Consider the following 18855-nt stretch of genomic DNA (forward strand, 5'->3'; position numbering starts at 1 on the left):
CCTGAAGCTTCTGGGAGGATCTATCCATGTGAATCTCCCTCTTTCAGAGGTCAGCTAATCTCTACAGTTAGTTTTTGCAAATGTGAATGGAATTTGTGGRGTGAGACATTTCTGGGCAGAAATGGAGGGAGTGGACATTGTTCCCCCTCATGTCCCACACAGCAGACACTGGACTCTTTGTCCCACCAGCCCATGTCTCACAGCCAGGATACACAGGGCTTGTCCATTAGAAACACAGAGCAGTAAGAACTGGAGCCGCTAGAATGTTTTAGGAAGAAATGATCAGTCTGCTTGACTACCATCCCAGAAGAATGGGGCTGGCAACCTCCTTGAGAGCCAGTTTGCAYGGTTCAGGGGTCTATCTGACATCATTTCTGTTATTTTTCATTTGCTTCCTTGGACATGAAGGGGTCGTACAGGGAGAGGTCAGGGAACAGGTTTCCAGAGGAGCAGGTCTGCTGTAGAAGGGGGGAAAACTTKCACTCCCTTCTGCTCCCACCAGCAGCACGGCGCTGCTGCTGCCCCTTTTCCAGACACATTTGTTTTCAGTGACTTTCATGTCAGCAGAGAAGTATATGGGAGGATAGAAGAGAGAATTAGACCTCTTAGGAGATGGGAGGGAGAAAYGGGAGATGAAATGAAAACAAAGAGAGTAGCTAACACTTCAAAACAAGCACTGATCTCATGACATAAATGTCAACTAAAGAAAAATCTCAAGTGCTTCTCCATTTTTTTAAGGTAGAAACAGTTATTCTAGTTTCTCTGGGGAAATGACCCAGTTTTGAGTGGGAAGGAGCATACATATTTGGGTATGCTGTTCTTGTGACAGTCATCCTCTCCTGGTGTGCTCCRTTCAGTGCCGATGTCTGAGTACTGCTGACAGAGGTGCAAAAGCTAAGCGTTCAAGGGTAGCCCCCTGATGCAGGAAGCTTTGCATCTAATAAAATGATTTAAAATATCAAATTTCTTGGAGACCCTATAACTAAAATGGCCTTAATGTGGTAGATTTTCTTCAAGTGGGACCCCTGGCAAGTATGGAGTTGGGCAACTGCCCTGGAGCCTGGGGATGCAGTTCTGGTTACTAACTCCTAGTGTTGCCCACCCTGCTTTGCTGATGAGTTTTTCTTGACCAACGAGAGTGACTTTTCTCTGCTGCTTCTATTCCATAAAGTAGTTAAAAACTTACCTGTTCCAGTCTGCATAAGATAATTTACAAATGAACTGAAAATGATAAGCTGCGATATCCAGCCATCAGCCAAACTGACCTCTTAGAAGAATAGAATTCAGTGCTCCAGGAAGAAAATTATGCCCCGAGGTAAATTAATTGGCTGGAGTTAACCTTATAAGACAGTTTTCCAAGAATTAATAGCTTTCCCCACCCTAGTCCTTTCCCAGTGTAAACAGCTGGGATATGGTTCATTGACAATGTGGCCAATAAACCCCATCTTGACTGTGTTACAGGTTCAATTTGTGACGTTTGAAAGGACACATTTGGCGTCATCTCTGGGACTGTAGTGGATAAAAGCTCACAGAGTYTGTATCGGGCATTTCTCCTATTTCACCTAGTGAAGACTGGCTGAAGACAGGGCACACAGACCCCCCCACTCCCCAACCGATCAGGTCCCTATCAGGTCCTTTCCACCTCTGGCAGCTTTCTTCAAGCCTTCAGTCCCCATGGGAGCAAGGAAGGATCTGACCAGTGCTGATATCTGATTGGAAACATGGGGGATGCCTCACTGGCAGGGTTGAACACATAGTTCATTCAGTTGTTTTCCTTGGTTTGCCTCTGGAGTYTCAGTTTCAAAGCCATCTGCATGACAGCTGACATTTTGCATACGTTGGTTTGTTCCTCCAGCCTGTGAGCAGCTTGGTCAGTGAGAGAAACCAGAGGGATGCTAAGGATGGGCCAGCAGGGCATTGACCTCTCCAGGTTGATCAGCTCTCAGGTTGTGCTGCCTGCAGGCTGCTGCACTCAGTATCTTTGTACTCAGATACTCAGGGAATGAGAACCRAAAAAATTTCACAGCTTCCCCACTCCTTTGGGCTTCAGCCTCAAAGGGACACCTGAAGACAAATCCTGTTTTGTATCTRCTGATGCATATGGGTGCTGACAAAATTTGCAATCTTTGTTTTTGGGAACCTATATCTTTGAAAAAAATAGTGGGGCTCTGGAGAGTTTGAGGCCCTTTGCAGTCATGGAAATCGGTCTGGGCCAGGATGCCTGGCAGTTTGTTGGGTGTTGCAGACATCCTGGCTTGATGTGAAGGCAACAAGAGRGCACTGACTTGATCAGAGAGAACTTGCTGTTGAATCTTGTGATATAAGTTTACTAGTTTTGGTGGAGGTCAGAGGCCTTCAAACAAAGAAGAAGTGAAAAAGTGAAATGRGTTAAGTGAATAAACTGGAAGACTTGTGAATTATGCACAGAACAGTCAGTGACAGTGATAGTTTAAAGCACAGGAGAAGTAAGTTATTGTCATARAGCTGTGGACTCATTACAATAAAAAGATATTATAAAACTTTTACTTCCTCTCTGATTTATGCGACCATAGTTTCTGTTTTTACTCAGATATGACTGCTTTTAAGAATGAAGACAATGGTGCTTTGGGAGCCCTCTGTACACAGTGAGAAGGTGTAGTGCAGCAAGAGCAGAGGGATAATATTATATCCAAGACCTCCTGCCAGGGAAGTGGATTGTAGCTGATCACACTGAAGCATGGTCTCTTCATCCAGGCTGACTCTCCATTTCGTATGGAAACATCAATAAGAAACAACATGGATGCTAGTGTCAACCTCAGCCCAGGCATGTAAGAGCACCCCTACCAGGGCAGACCAAGTATCTGTCTAATCTAGCACCCATGTCCAGCAGTGGCTGGTAAGAAACAGCACAAGCTTGCATGGGGAAGCTGTGAGCAACAGTGACAAGTGGTGCCTGGCTGAGAACACYCAGAGTGAAGGGGACACTCCCATGTTCGGGAAATTCCTTTAGAGGAAGCTATCCTTGAGTTTAAATGGCCCAGCCTTCAGGGCCACTGCACCAGGGAGTCATGTAGGGGTCTAGCCCCATCACAAATCTAGTCATAGATGATGACAGAGGTGGTGTTGGAAGACAGGAGAAGAACATAGTGATGATGGTGATATATGGTAACAGCATCCTCAGATAGAAGCCCTGGCATGAGTATGGTTCAATAGCACTGGAGCTGGCTGTGTTGGGTATGATTAAACGGGTTCCATTCTGCATGAGATGTCCGTTCCTCCCGTGCATTGCTATTTCTTTTAGATAAATTTTGCAACTGTTAAAGAAAAAAGACAACCACAACTAATAACAAAATATAGCTGCTTGCAGATGTCCAGTGGAGGGATAAGGAACAGGACACACACACACACACACACACACACACACACACACACACACAGTGATATTCCTCTGTCACACTTGGCCTCCGGCAGTATGCAGTGCAGCGACTCCTTAAGCCAGAAAGGATATATTTGTGGTTGGGCTTTCTGCGTCTCAGCACCACTGATTTTAGAAAGGTGGGATGGTAAGAAATTATTCTCCATTGCTGTACTCCCTACTTTAGCCTRATTGAAAGGCAATGCTGGCCTGGTGGTTGAAGGGTGCACGGGAGTCTTTGGCCCTGGGTTCAAGTCTCTGTTCTGCTGTGGGCTCACAATATGTTTCCACGGGCAAGTCACTCTTCTTTCCATATTTTGTCTCCTAGTCTGTAAAATGCAACCAAGCCRTTGTTCCCTGGAGCACAGAGAGAATAATTATTCAGCACTGTACTCAGATCCCGGGCACAGGGGCCATCTAAATAGGTGACTGCTCCATGAGGGAATAAGGTCAAATAGTTCTTTCCCCCGTGTTTCACCGGGATGTATCACAGCGAAACATCCTCGTGGCTTGCATCATTCTGAGCATAACTTGGTTCTTTCCAGGGTTACTGGCAGCATCTGGTGTCAAACAAGTACAATCCACTTCTTTAAGATATTTTTTGGCACAGCTCAATTCTATTATTTACATTATGAGATGAACGTCTGTTTTAATAGCTGCAGGTAAGTACTTTGAGCTGGTCACATAAAGCAGACAGGATGMTGTTAAAGGTTTTCAAGTCCAGTCCTGTCCAAGCTTATCCCCAGCCCTGTCCAAGCTTTACTACATGCTTAAATTCATGCAGAAAAAATGGCTAAAAATCATTTATTTTGTTAAAGTTAAGTATAGGTGTAACACTACAGACTGTACTATATTAACACAATTTATAAGTTTTTTGGCTAAACTAGACAGATTATTTGCATTTAATTTCTCTTGAACTTAATACGAATTGAGATTGCCAAAATTCTCTTGGTGATACTTTCCTGTATTGAGGGAGAAATTAAAGCAAACAAACATAAAGCAAAGCWAACGAACTTTAACTATTTGGAGGACAGCCAATAAAAATAAAGCCTGATGTCCTAATTCTTTGCTTGATGTGTACTGACCTGGCAGAAACACACTGTGGCTGTRTCAGCTGAACTGTGGCATAGTGATATCTGTGAGCGCTGCTCTGCAGTGCTGCAGGAGACACTTGACAGCRCCGTTAATATTTGAAAAGTGAGTTTTACTAGGCGCCAAGCCAGCCTCACATATGATAGTCCCTTCCCCAAAGAGTTACAGGCTAAAAAGCATATTGGAGCATAACAATATATTAGGAAAGAAAAGTAAGAGAGCAGAGGGAGCTGGCGTAACAGGACTCAGGGTGTATATATTCCTGGGCTGGAGAAATTGCCATCTGGCTGGCTTCTGTGCACTTGCAGTTTTTACAGAGCTGATGGCAAGGAGGCCGTAATCAGCCATCAGGACCTGGCGAGAAAAGGCTGTTTTCATTTATCAGCAAATTCCAGTCACTCCTCTGGGAATAATTGCATAGCGTGCGACAGCAGCAGCACTGAACACTGCTGCGTCGTTGGAGGTCAGGTCTCTGCGGGGGAGCTACGTGCACCCTCGCCTGGGCACTGCCTGTTGGGCAGAGCTGGCCACGAGTACTGTGTACTCGCTCAGCACTTGGGGTCTCTCGGCCACCRAGGATCTGCCAATGGGGCAGAGTAAATGCAGCACACCACGACCCACGTCCTGAGCCAGAGGCCTGAAGGAGAGTGGGGGCAGCTGCAGGTGTCATGGACGCTAYGCCAGCATGGCTTTCCTGCACACTCCTTTGCTCCGGCTGACCCAGATGATCCTCTCAGTCTGGCTCTTGGCAGAAGCAATTCTGAACCAAAGGTGYAGCTGCTGCCTGGGGTAGGTCAGCAGAGGTTTCTTCCCCTTCACACTGGCCAGCCGCATGGGGAATCTCAAAAGTGCAYGCAGTGTTATGAAGTGCCTATGCCCCACAACATGGTAAGTGGGAAGGAGAAATCTGCTTTCCAGAGCTACCACATACCTCTGAGACCAGCTTTGTGTTTCCTTGACACATGGCTTTAGGAGATAGCTTGTTGGACACATCTTCTCATTACAGCGAGGCCTTCAGCAGTGCCTCCAACCTGCGTAAGGTGAACCCTGAGCTCCCTCTGGCCAGCTCCCGATCTTGMACAGACATCTCATCCCGAGGTTTCTTTTCATTGCTAGCTTATTTGGACTTTTGTTGGAAGTAAGTGAATTAAMAATGTTATTCAGGACTAAGTGGGGATGGATGTGGCTGAGTGGTGACYCAGATGACTCTGTGTTGTATGGTGTTGCACGTGTCCAGCAGCAAGCATGGCTGTTGAAACTGAGGCAAGGATTAGTCCTGGCTGGGGATGGTGACCTCATGGTCCAGACAGACACAGTTCAGCGTATTTCTGGTTTAGCATAGGTCAGAAACACTTCCATCTGCCTGGCTCCAGCATTGTGAAATGTATATGAATGCTCTTCCGTTCTGCAGCAATCTCCCCCTCCTTTCTGCTGTTCCCTTAACTGATCCCTTTAGCTAGTAGGTGATATTCAGACACTTTGGTCTGGCTATAGGAGATAATAACTGATGCTTGATGACTTTCATTAATTTCTTGAGTTCAGCTGGATGAAGGTCAGTCAGTTGCAAGAGAGGGTAGACACAAGCTGAGCAAGGTACTCCTCTGACATACAGAGAACACCTTGATCTGGGCAGATGGTGGCTGAAATAAGGGTTAGGAAAGAGCTCTAGCCAGTTAACTCAAGAAGGACCTCTGTTTTCTGGAAGCCCTGGATGAACGCAGGATTCCATTTACGACAAGATGCTSTTGTTTGCAGGACTGGTCTGAATAGACTGCTCTAGGTGTATCTGCAGGGCAGTGGTTCCTGCTGCTGAGGAGCAGTAGGTAAGGCTAGGATAGTCCCTCCTCCAGATTTGTGCTGCTGTTCAGCTACACTTTGGCTTGACACACGCTGCTGCCTGAAACTTTTCACCCATAAAAKTGTTGTGGCCTCATATTGGCTTCTGTGTGGAGTACAACTGTGGTTGATAGCACCAAAACTTTGCAGATGGACAAAGAAATCCTGACTGGAAAGGATGTATGTTTTTCCTGTGATCTCTACCTCAGCTCATGGAAATATCAAAAAATTTCTTGTAATCTTTGGTGCTATATGGAGGAAGGGAAATAATTCATTCTAAGCTTAATTTTTTCCAAGCCAGAAGTGAAACTGCATTAAGAATTTTTGACAATGTGGCAACTATACARTGCTCAGCTGGTCTGAATGCTGACAGTTTATCATTTATTGCTGATAGCACAAAAGTTAATTTTGGCACCTCTTGCCCTGCCTACAGATCAATGGAAAATGAATATTTGCTTCTAGCTGATGATGTCACTGCCAAATATAGCACCAGATGTACTAAACAGACCATTGTCTGACCTTGAAGGCTGTCAGTTATAGTTGTGATGTCTTTCCAGTGATCCCTACCATCCAAGCACATCTCTGGGCCTGTGCTGTATCACAGAGTCCCTGAGATCACAGGGGGCCCCTGCCACCCTTGCAGATCTGGTGCCTGCTCTCCTGCAGACATAGTGGAGACTGTTTGGGGGAGCTGGGGCAGTGGATTGCGGTGCTGCAAGTCCTTGCTAGGAAATTTGCCAAGTCTCTGGATGAGGAATGCTATGGTTTGTAGTGATAAACCAATGCTACCTGGTCGCTTTAYGCTGCAAATACCCTAGGCCAGGTTAATGCAAGCACGTAAGCACAATCATTTGTTCGTAACTAACTTGTCCACCTGAGAACACCATTGCAAATGCTTGTGAGAGCTACAAATGAAGAATGAAGAAAGTGTACATTTCACTGCCTGTGCTAACGTTRTACCAGCAAGGCTTCCCTGCCTTCTTACATGCAAGATGGTGTGTGACTTCTGCTGTGTGCTGCGCCTACTGGAGAGCTTCTGCTAGAGACTCACCATTGGACAGAGTTATATTTAAGAGAGCTCTGATCAAAGAGCAGCCCGAGGATCCTCCTTCCTCGCACTGATATCAGAGCACAGTCCCCTCTCATGGTGGARTATCTTGGTCTGCATGACCATCCTCCCCTCTGAAGTTTTCTATACTTGCCTCTGGGTAAATACAGTTTTCTTCCCTGAAACTTTTTCTATTCCCTCCTTAGCCAGGAGACAGGCCAGCCACTTGATTAAAATAAGGTTGTTCACATTTCTTAAACATTTTGGCAGGGATTCACCTCCTGCAGTGACTGTCTGATAAAAGCTCTTTTCTTTCAGGAGAGTTAAAATTGTCTTCCATCGCTTTGATGACTACTTAAAGTTCTTTTGGGTGAAACATTTGTTTCACCAGATTTTCACAGGTTGCATTATCTGGACACTGATAATATGCAGTAGGAACATGTAACCAGAACAACTGCATACGACTTGTTACTGCCTCCTGAGACCGGTCACATCAACCTCTTGGGGGCTGATGCCCACCGTCATGCTTTTGGGCATACCCTAAATGTAGGGCATAGCAACTTTTCTTTATCCATGAAAAGTTTCAGAATTTAATGAGTCAGTTCAATTTCTCAATCCTGAATGCTGGCAATGAAAGTAAGATTGTTACCTTTATACCCTGATCTTGAAAAGATTGTAATGTTTTTTGGTTATTAAATTCTTTTGTACATTAGGTGGAAATAGCATGACTGAATTGCTGAGGTTCTTTAGGATCACAAACTTGGAGAGGAAATAGAAGACCTCTGCATGTTATTTGTATTTCTTTCATTATATTGCAAAACTTGTAGAACATTGTGAACTTGTGTGACTTGCAGTCTCTCAATGTTTATCTCATTGAAGAGAAAGTTTAAAACCTCAAAACTGCAGAGTTTATTACAGCCATTTCTATTTTGAAAATATCCCTGTGAAGGATTTTTTTCGTATACAGAGAGACTTAGATTGCAGAAAACTGCTATGTGATGATTCTCTTGTTGCTAACTTTAACATTAACATTGAAGCATTTTTCTCATACTATTGAAAGCAGAAATTTGTTTTTTTTAAGTCAAGCTATATTGAAATGTATGAAAATGGACAATTAGTATCATTTTAAATAATAAATTGAAGTTTCTGATACTGAATTGTACATTTGAGATGGTAGAAACTTACACTGGAAAGGAAAAGGATGTCATACATGGACAGAAATACTCTTTCCTTACACAGTCTTTAAAGAAAATATTGTTTTCAGTTAGTCTGAGAGTTGTAAGAAAGCAAGCCATTATATGACTGTCATATCTATTCATTTGTTCCTTCTTCCCTCAGTAACTTTTAAATCCATAAACCACTTTCAGTCTAATTGAGATCCCTTCCCACCTATTAAAGGTATTTTTCTATAGATCACATGAAAATGGAGAAAGATCCCAATCAATGTCTGGGGGAATGATTCAACAGGTTGTGCTGGCAAAGGAGTCCCTGGGCACTGGTGCACAGCTGGAGCATGGGCCMCCCCCAGGCCACAGAGGGACAGGCTATTGCCCTTTGCAATAGGGGACAGGGAGAAGAACTGAGGTTACAGAAGCAGGTGAAGGAAGGTGAAACTTTTTCTTCTTTTTATTTTAATTTTACTTTCTACCCAAGAAAAGTTGGCTTATGAAATTGTTCTGGATGGCAGATGAGTCTGTTTTTCCTCTAAAAGCTGCCATTACTTTCAAGCTATATGTGCTGATCTGACAAAACCTTCCCCAAGTAAATGCAATCTGAGCTCCTTGAGAGAGTCTTCATAGAGAAATCAAATCAAACAAAAATGGGAACTTATGCAGTTCATGCATTCCACAGTGTTACTTTAATCTTTATGGTATTTTAATGGATCAGAAGGCAATCCTGAACAGGACAGCTAAACAAAGACCAACAAAGGACTTTTGAACACAGATAGTGATATGGCAGGTACTTGGAGGCTGCTCTCCCACTATCTCATTTTCTACTTTGCTGCCTTGTTTCTTTAGGACACCTCCTAAATTTTTCTTACTAATATATTACAGAGGTTATCTGCGTTATTGCTCACGCCAGCCAGTGTTTTGCTAACTCCAGGCTTAATAGTGTTACCACTGAGGTTTTTGAAAGTTGCCAAGGTTCTTCCAAAAGCTGGTCTACCCCTCCTTGAGCATGCAAGAGTTTTACCTTGGTTTACTCTCCTATTTTAGTAACTCCTCTGGGCTTCTGCACCGAGACCCTTTTCTCCAGCAGGCTGGTTGCTTCCCATGAGCTGTTGCCAGTCTGCCACTGTGGCCCACAGCCAGGTAAGGGTTAGGTGCCAAATCACAAAGAATGTGGCAGCCTTGCTGTGACTCTCATGCCAGGCTGGGACTATGATGTGAGAGCCAGAAGGAGGTGAGAGTTTTGGGGCCATACTAGACTACCTTCCCGTCTCTGCCAGCTTGACTTTATGAAGTGCCATTCTTGGGGCACTGGAAATATCACTATCACACCCAACATGTTAAATAGAGAGAATGGGAAGCTTTAACCAACCTTTGTGGGTCACCATAGAACCATAGAATCATAGAATCAGTAAGGTTGGAAGGGACCTCTGGAGATCATCTAGTCCAACCTCCCCGCTCAGCAGGGTTACCTAAAGCATGTTAGACAGGGTTGCATCCAGGCGGGCCTTGACTGTCTCCGGAGAAGGAGACTCCACAACCTCTCTGGGCAACCTAGTCCAGTGCTCTGTCACTCTCACAGTGAAGAAATTCCCCCTCATGTTCAGGCAGAACTTCCTGTGCTTCAGTTTCTGCCCATTGCCTCTTGTCCTGTCACAYGGGACAACTGAAAAGAGTTTGGCCCCGTCCCCTTGACACTCTCCCTTCAGGTATTTGTACACATTGATMAGATCCCCCCTCAGCCTTCTCTTCCCCAGGCTGAAGAGGCCCAGCTCTCACAGCCGTTCCTCATAAGGCAGATGCTCCAGCCCTCTGATCATCTTCGTAGCCCTAATCTGCATAGCCCAATGCAGATTACAAAAGGGCTGTGTTGCAACATGTGCATTTGGGTTTGGGACCTTTGCCAAAGACAAGGGACCTACTATGTAGAAAACTGAAGATGACAGTCCTGGCTCAGATGGCTGTTGCCTCTTCTTGTGGTCGTGCTATAGGGTAGCTGAGACTGTAACAAAACCAGACAAAGAACAGAAACTGTCCTCTGTTAACTAGGACATGCCATAACTAACTTCATCCTATTATTTTATCTAATCCATGCTCTTGGCTTAGCTTTCAGGCTCCGCTGCTCTTGCCAATGGGACTTAGGGGTTGGCTTCAAGCCTTTGGGAAAAGGCTTGCAAGACTCCAGGACAAATATTGTTCTATCAGAGGGTTTGTTATAGTCTCCTCCCTTCTAGAGTTAATCTCTTCCCATTCCAACATTAATGAGTACTTTTAAGAACTCAGCTTTTCTGCTTAAAAGCTGTTTTCCTCTTTCATTAGCTCATTAGGAGAGTTATTACACTTCAAGTGCTGTGTCCTATTTGAATGAAAACTACTTAGATAAACAGCAGTGCATTCCTCCCCCAAAACTGATGGCCTTTCTGGATACTGTCATGTGACAGTGCCTTGCCATGTCTCATCTGTTGATGAAGGGTGGAAAGGTTAGAAGAGCATGATCCAAGGGCACTACCAGGTAAGGTTTAGAGAGGCTCTAGGATGAACATCTGAGATCCTTGGAGAGGTGAAAGAAGAACTTGCAAACCTCCAAGGAGACAGGACCCAGAGAATAGATGAAAGATGGGTTTATAGGGAAGGCTTCAGCTGTCAGTTCAAAAGATTTTTTTTAAAGCTGATTTCCAAAGAAAAGTACTGGTAGTAAGGGGAAATGGTATCTAGCAGAGTGGAAGATTCACTATACGGTAGCTTATTGCCTTAAAGAGGGCAATCAACCAGCCTCCAACAATGTGCACTTGAACAGCATGATGTGTGCATCTACTCTATTGAATTTGCCCTTGTTTTCCAAGTGATGCAGCAGGTGATATTCAGAGCTCTTCCCAGCCTTGTGGAATTGCACCTTTTCTTAAGAGAAAGATCTTTGGTTGCCACAGTGACGAGTAATTCATAAAATGCCCCTGACATTTAGCTACGCTCTCTGACGTTTCTAATGCAGTTGGCTACAGCAGAGTTATTCCATATTTTAAAGATATCAGTGTGAGTGGTGTGGCCACATCCTCTTTTAAGTCATGCAGGAAGGGAGCAATTACTATCATGGACTTCAGTCTAGTGTGACAGGGCAGGATTTTGATAGCTGTCACACCCAGACTTTGGTGTGGAACAGAGTTACACAGATGAAAGCCAGATTTAAACAAACCACAGACCATCCAGCCAGAAGCGTGGGCCATTTAAAGGACTCTGCACTGACCTTGTTTAACAAGACACCATGCTGTTGACATCAGGGATGTCCCTGCTTACGGGGGAGTCCTCATGTCCACAGGCCAGCAGAAGGTGGGTCGAAGTCCACATCAGCCTGTGTGGCTTACTTTCTTTTTATACCCGGTTGGAATGCCACTGATCCACAGCTATACCAAAGCTGCATGGTCCTAGTCAATACCAGCATGCACATCAGCAGGCAACCTGGTGCTCAGCCACAGCCCTGCTCCATGGGTAACAGCGTGGCCATTGACAGGTTGTTCTGAGGGGAATGCCACAGCACCAGGACGTCTGTGGTATCACTTCTCTTTTGTCTAGTCTTATCAGTCATGGGGTCTTTAGAGGGTGTGCTCCCAGGCTGCAGCAACCCCACGGTGTGGTGGCGCAGGTAATGGTGCACCTCACGTTGTTAACTCTTGGATGCACCCCASAGCAAACGCCTCTTCTACGGGCTGCACCACCTGGTGTCCCACGCTTGCCTGTGTGGAGCGTGTCAGAATGTGACAGCAACCGTGTCCAGGAACCAGCTTCATTAGCTGTTTTATAAGGCTAATTTTATTTCATTTGTTATCTGCTATGTTGCTAAGTAGGGGCAGAGGTCAACATCAATAGTTGTGTCATGAAGAAAATTCAGACACWCTGACCACAGCATAATTTATTTAGTGAGCTTATAGGAGTGCAATTTATTAGTATTAGTCTAATAAAAACATCACAAGCTATTTATGCATCTTCCTGCAGGTACCTTGCTATGTGGAATGTGGCACATATAAATAAATGCCATTACAAATGTTGAGTCCTACACGAAGATAAATAAAGTAGCTTCCTGGGTTCATTAAAGCTGAAAGCTAAGGATTTTATGGCAGGATGAAAAGAATTGTACAACATAGTTTTTATGGCTTATGAAATGTGTATTTTCTCCTACCCATGCTAATTATGGTGATATATAAATAGATTTATTATTTTCCTTCAAGTATATACTTAGTTGGAATCTTTTTTTTCAAGGCCAGCATAGTCACTTGTGTGATATATTTCCTTAACCTCTTAACAGACCTCTAAGTCAAAATGTAATTACTTATAGCAATAACATGACCTTTTACTAATTGGGAAGGAAAATGTTGCACAATAGGTGACAGTTTTCATGAGTGCTCAGTACTGCTGATTGAAGTCATTCTGGCATTTGGCTTTAAATTGTAGTTGCAGGAAGTGTTTAAATTATGTGTAGGTATGTGCTTTTGTGTGTGTGTGAAAGTAATGTGTGTGATTTGTGCTCTCCATTACCAGGCAGTAGACTGAAACTAAAGTACTGTTTCACACAACATATAATTATGTCCTACAACTTGTCGCTAAGGTCTCTTTTTCTCTGCCTGTGCCACTGGCCACTGACAGTGAGGAGCCCCTGAGTGTTGCTACCTTTCAGCAACTGCTTTAGTGARCAATGCAGCAAAATGACAGGTAAAAATTTAGTAGCAACTACTAAAGGAGCAAAGTTTGGGCCAGTAGCACCAGCTGGGGCCAAATTGTCATGAGCTGTATTTCCTGAAAACTTGTACCAACAGGAGCAGAAACCAGAGATGGAAAAAGGGACATGCCAGAGCAGTAAGGACATGATGCACCTCAAGTATTTTATTATCCAATATTTTATTATTCAACATTGATTCTGTGGTAGTGCCTAGAGGCTGGTACCTTGGGCCTCACTGTACCGGATACCACAAACACTGTGAATATGACGGTTCTTGCTCCAAAGAGCGTGGAAAGCCAGGCTTTGGGCCCAATATGCGGTACAATGACAGAGTGTGATACTGCTTTACCAACAATACCCTCTGCACACTGGGTGCAAGAGGGTGACATTCACCAGGTTGACACAGAACAGACTGGAAGTTGTGGAAGAACTGGCTCTTTGAGGGGATACATAGGATTACATACGGCAATAGAGTAAACAACAGCCAGAGACGTAATAAATGAGTCACACTTCTAGCAGATTTGAATACTGTTTAAATATAAACATTGTAAATGAAGATCTCTTACTGAGAGAAAATGAAATTGGATGCAAAAATACACCAATGATACATACCTATCTATGGATATACAGCCAAAAGTTAGAAATAGAAATTCAGTGTGATATATACAAGGCACACTAAAACTGGTATGGTTGGCATATGCATATACCATTATATGGTTTGCACAGTCATTATGCATCTTCCTTTTAGACTGACTTTCTATAGACTGATACAGAAGCTGAAATAAAGAAAAAATAGAAGGAAAAGTCTTCAGCTAAATACAATCTTGTTTTGGCAGGTAATTCCCTTCCTAAAAGGTTAAACTGTAAAAACAACATGTAGTTTGAAAACAGACACATATTCTTGTTTTCACACCTAATCCACCTCACAGCAACAGGAGAAAGAGCAACTGAGGAAACGGTGGTGCATGTAGAGAGCTCAAAACATTTTAATGGTACCAGTTAACCACCCCCCCGCAGAAGTCTCTGGGCAATGCCCCTGTGTGTGGTGGTCATGAAGCCAGGACCATGGCCAAACCCAAATCTTTGGAGCTACTGGTGTGCAGCAGGACTATAGGAGTCCAAGGCTGAGCTACAGGTCCTCTCTTGTTCTGCTGGGACTTCATCTCTGTATTTTGTCTTCAATTTTTTTCCTTCCCAGGAAAGAACCCTCTTTTTAAGAGTGACTAAGCTAKGTAGGAGGTGCCACCTAGGACTAGGCTAACTGGGGAGTTGGCAAAACAGTCTTTGCAACGCCTCAGCGAGGTAGTCAGGTGGTAGGGTACAATGCTAATTTCCAGATGGAGAAAGTGGCAGTACATTCCCGAGACCTTGGAGGGAGTCTGTGGCCAGTGCAAGGAGCAATCTTTGGCCTTGAGGCACCAGGTTATGTTCTCATGGCTGGATCTTGCCTTCTCACAGTTACGCGTGGACGATGATGCTTTCCACAGAGATGCTGAGCACCAAGTCAGAACARAATACTTTCCGTAGGAAAATACGGCAGTGTACGCTATGCATAGCATTGCTCCAACGGATTGTCTCCATCCCTGCCCCTGGGGGCTTTCACTAGCTTAGCTACCGTCCGGTACAGTAAGGATGTCAAGGGCTGGCTTTGGCCTAGGACACGTTTATATTTGAGAACAATGGAGTGCCTGGAGGTGTGGATGCTGCACCGTCTGCCAAGTAGCTCAGGATGCTTTTCAGTTCGCCACGTGTCAAATTCGCCTTGATGTACAGGAAAGCTTCAAGGTGCTTTTTGCTGTTGAAAAGACGTCAGCAGATGTTAACTTCTGTAGCTTTCTGCATCCAGCATACTGGTCCTTTYTGTCAGGCTACGACTCCCCTCTCCCCCACCCCTGAAGGCCCAGATGCTGATGCTGGCTAGCTATCTTTGGAGGCCCCAAGCCTGTCCTGGGAGGCCTGGAGGTAGGGGAGGGAATCTCCAAGGCAAAAGAGGAAATCAGTGCTGAGTGTAGAACATGTAAATCAGCCATTTTTAACAGCTTCATTTTTGTCTGATGATGGAATTATTACAGCTTGGCAGGCAGCCTCCCCCCTCTCTGCCTGGAGCAAGGTACAGTCTTTTTAAGGTTTGGGAAAGGAACATGTAGGGAAAGCAGTGTGGAAAGAGATATATCCAGCTAAAAGGGCATTGGTTCCCTACTGGCTCTCTTAGCGCTTATCTAGCAGAGGTGAGTGTTACCTCTTATATCTGAACTTAGGGTATATAAATCTCATTCACTACAATATTTAACTGTTTCAAGGCTCAGTTAAAATTCCATATTAGTATTTGCAAATCTGTTTCAGCTTCTCTTACCGAATGTCTGGGTATGCTGTGGCAAGTGTTGCAACTTCAATTTTAATAGCACCTGAATCCTGAAGTCGGATTATTTCAGCGAGTTTTGGGAGTGCAGAATTCAACCACGTGGCTTGAGACCCCTAGCAGAGAAGAAAGCAGTTAGTGTGGCCTYGTGCAGGCCCAGCAGTGGTCCAAAGCCTCCACGCAGCCCTGGGAACTGTGTTTAGCTGTGAATGCAGCTGAGGCAGTTTCTGGTGCTGTGTTCTGGCGACTGGAGAAGGATGCAGGAGGGATTTTAGAGACCTCATTGTTTTCAGTGGCAGTTCTAGCCAGGGCTTTCCCCAGCCAGCCTTGGAGAAGCTGGGTGAGTTGTTCCTCTCATAATTTTTAATCCTCTCACACATGATGACTGATATGTAAGGTAATGCACCTAACAARCGCCTGTTGTTTCCCAGAGGTGGACACAACCCTGTCTTTAGCTTCTAGGTATTGCCAGAATCCTTTTCCTGTCAAATCAGATAAAAGCCCCATTTGRACCTGTTTTCTAGCTATTGGATATCCCTGTGAGATGAGGCCCCAACCTTCTGCGCACACTGACTGTTGCTTAGACTGGCTATTCCTTCTCCTGTGAAATGTGCATTGGGTGGGGGAAGACAAGGTTTGGCTTATTTCTTTTGCAAGTAAAGTTAAAGGCATGAAAGGAGGGAGATGRTCTCAGAGGACAAAACAGGCTAAGTGTTTCAGCCTTTCAGAAATGTGATTTTGAAAGTAAGAGCATCTTATGGAGGAAACCCTCGTATTCCAGATAAACCCAGTCTAGATGATGGGGAAGAGTCAAAAAACAAACTTTACACAAGTTGTACTGAAACCAGAGAAGTGCAGTATTTGGCTAATTCTTGTGTCCCTGTTGAGATAAATTTGTTACAGGAAGCAAGCCTTACAAGAGAAAGGAGGATGAGATCAGAGCTCTCTGGAGGGGAGCAGGCTGACGGTAGGGGAACCTCCCTCCTGCAGGCTTGGCACTGAGAAAGCTCTTCCTGCCTAGCRTTTTTCCAGCAAATTAAGCAGCATTCGAAAGGTTAATGAGAGGCTACAGAAAATTTCTTCTGCTGCTTCTCTCTGTGCCCATGCCATGTTCTAGCATGGGGAGTACTCACGTACATGGCTGGTGAAGAAAGCTTCCAGGGCAGCAGCATTCTTTGAGATACTTTGTGCCAGGTTTTGCTGTTGCACTGGACTTTTCAGGCTGACTCTCCTCTTCAGCAGCCTCACAATGTACTCTTTAACCAAATGGACGTGGATCTTTTCTACGATAGCCTGTTGGGAAGGAGAGGGCAGTTGGTTTATTGGTGCCATACACACAGAAGGGACGCTTGTATTCCTGGATGAAGGAATACAAGCATCCACCTGAAAGATAACCAAAGGATAGGGGTGCCTGGAAGAAAGTGTTGCAGAGACAGTGTCCTGCCACTGAACTGGCAGGACAGCCATGGGGTGGCTGCCAGCAAAGTCCTCCAGCTTGTGAAGGCATGTGGGCACAGGGYAGCCTGGGTGACCTCTGAGGGGATGGGCAGAGCTGCTGCTAGGGAAAGGTGATTTGGGGGTGGACAGCGGAGGAACACKCCTTGCCAGTCCCATGGCCTGCTGTGCCCCTCAGCRGAGCTGGAAGTGGGAAGAGGCCATMTAGGAAGGGTGTCCATCTGTGGATCCAGAGGACTAGAAACTGCAGGGGGGGGATGTTCTCTGTGTGGGGCCAGAGGGACACTGGAGCCAGGGGAGCCCTCAGAGGAAAGGTAAGAATGGAAAAGGAAAGTATTCATGAGCTGCTGGTGGATAATAAACTAGTGGGTAATGGAATGTAATGTGACCAGATACAACGTTGGTGGATAACGAAGTATTAAGGTAGCATGGGCATTTGGGATGGGTAAAGGGAGAGAGTGAACTATCCATCTAGCTTTTGCTCAGGGACACAATAAATTGAGTGTGTAGATGGAGGACAAAATGTCTTGAGTGCTGTAAAACATGCTCACAAAATCCTTGATGCTAACTACACTTGGGGAACTGCACTGAGCGCCAGCCTCCCTACAACTTGCTAAGTGACATCCTAGATACAGAGAATTTCTTTGTACTCAGAGTAATGAAGTGTGGGAACTCCCAAATGTTKTTTCCTTCTGGGAAAAGTTTAAAACTGAGAAAAGATCTACATGTGTTACAGAAGAAGTAGCAGTACTCCAGAGAAACAGGAATTTGCTCTGCTCTTCCTGTTCCTCTCTCTAATATACAAAACATCATAATTTTATTTCAACTCATAAAGAGACAAAGACAGGAAACCAGACATTTTTTATGTGGTGAAGTTTCACATATGCTCCAGCAGCACTAAAAATGTGGCTGTTGCTAAGTTATTTGGGATTCTCCCCAGYCCCAGTCATGTCCTCCAATCCTTAGGGCAATCAAAACAGCTGTAATACAAAATCTGTGTTTTCATTGGTGCTTCAGGATTGCTCAGACAAACCCATACGTGAATAAAAACATATGTTGGCTGGTCCCTAGAGACAACACTTTCTCTACAGCAGGGGAGTTTTTCTCTGCCTTTGCACTGCAGCAGAATTACATGAGTCTGCCTTTGATGGAGAAGACTAAGATTCATATGGATAATCTAGGTAAAATGCATGTAAATCCCATTTACATCACTAAAATCCACTTGAGAGGACTATCTGACCCAATGAGGACTTGCCAGCTTAAACCAGGTCAAGGGAACTTGAGTGGCAGAGGATCAGAGCTGAAAACCCAGGCTTGGATTTCTAAAATTGTTCCAGTATTTCTCTGTGCCTTACCTTGTAAAAAGGGTCAGTTAGGGTCTGGAAGTCTGAAATATATTTTCTGGTGGTTTTAATGATCTCATTCATAATTTCATCACTGGAATCCCATTTATTTTCTGTAAACTTCTTATAAATTGGCTGAAAAAAGGGAAAATCTGATGAGTTTCCTCAAAGTAAGCTCTACGCACACATGCACTTAGCATCCTTGTATGTACAATACTTATATATGCCCAACGTAGACACAGTACCTTCAGCTGTGGAAACAGCTGTTGGAGCAGTACATCGAAGCCACTGTTTTCAATGTCACTAAGCATACTGAGAATACTGGCTTTATCATCTTCCTTTTCAGCTATGTTTTTCTCTGCATAGTCTCTGAAAGTTCAGAATAATATCAACACAGGTCAGAATAATTTGTTCCCAAGCCTCAAAAGAAAAAAAAAAAAAAAAAAAAAAA

The 18855-nt window shown here is 44.4% G+C and overlaps 1 protein-coding gene across 1 annotated transcript in view; it reads right to left on the reverse strand.

Moving 5' to 3' along the window:
* Positions 1 to 13407: 13407 nt before the first annotated feature.
* The window catches only part of TNFAIP2 (TNF alpha induced protein 2), a 20576-nt gene continuing 15128 nt past the window's right edge, over positions 13408 to 18855 (reverse strand). Inside the window, exons 8-12 of the mRNA XM_085317396.1 lie at positions 18650 to 18773; positions 18417 to 18539; positions 16744 to 16899; positions 15601 to 15722; positions 13408 to 15042 (exon numbers count right to left, since the gene is read on the reverse strand). Of these exons, the coding sequence (XP_085173522.1) occupies positions 14901 to 15042; positions 15601 to 15722; positions 16744 to 16899; positions 18417 to 18539; positions 18650 to 18773 (667 nt within the window). The 3' untranslated portion in view covers positions 13408 to 14900. The remainder of the gene's footprint in view (positions 15043 to 15600; positions 15723 to 16743; positions 16900 to 18416; positions 18540 to 18649; positions 18774 to 18855) is intronic.

This window comes from Rhea americana, unplaced genomic scaffold (genome assembly GCF_003343005.1).
Source record: "Rhea americana isolate MKP2758 unplaced genomic scaffold, rheAme1 scaffold_5, whole genome shotgun sequence".
In the NCBI taxonomy this organism is placed as follows: domain Eukaryota; kingdom Metazoa; phylum Chordata; class Aves; order Rheiformes; family Rheidae; genus Rhea; species Rhea americana.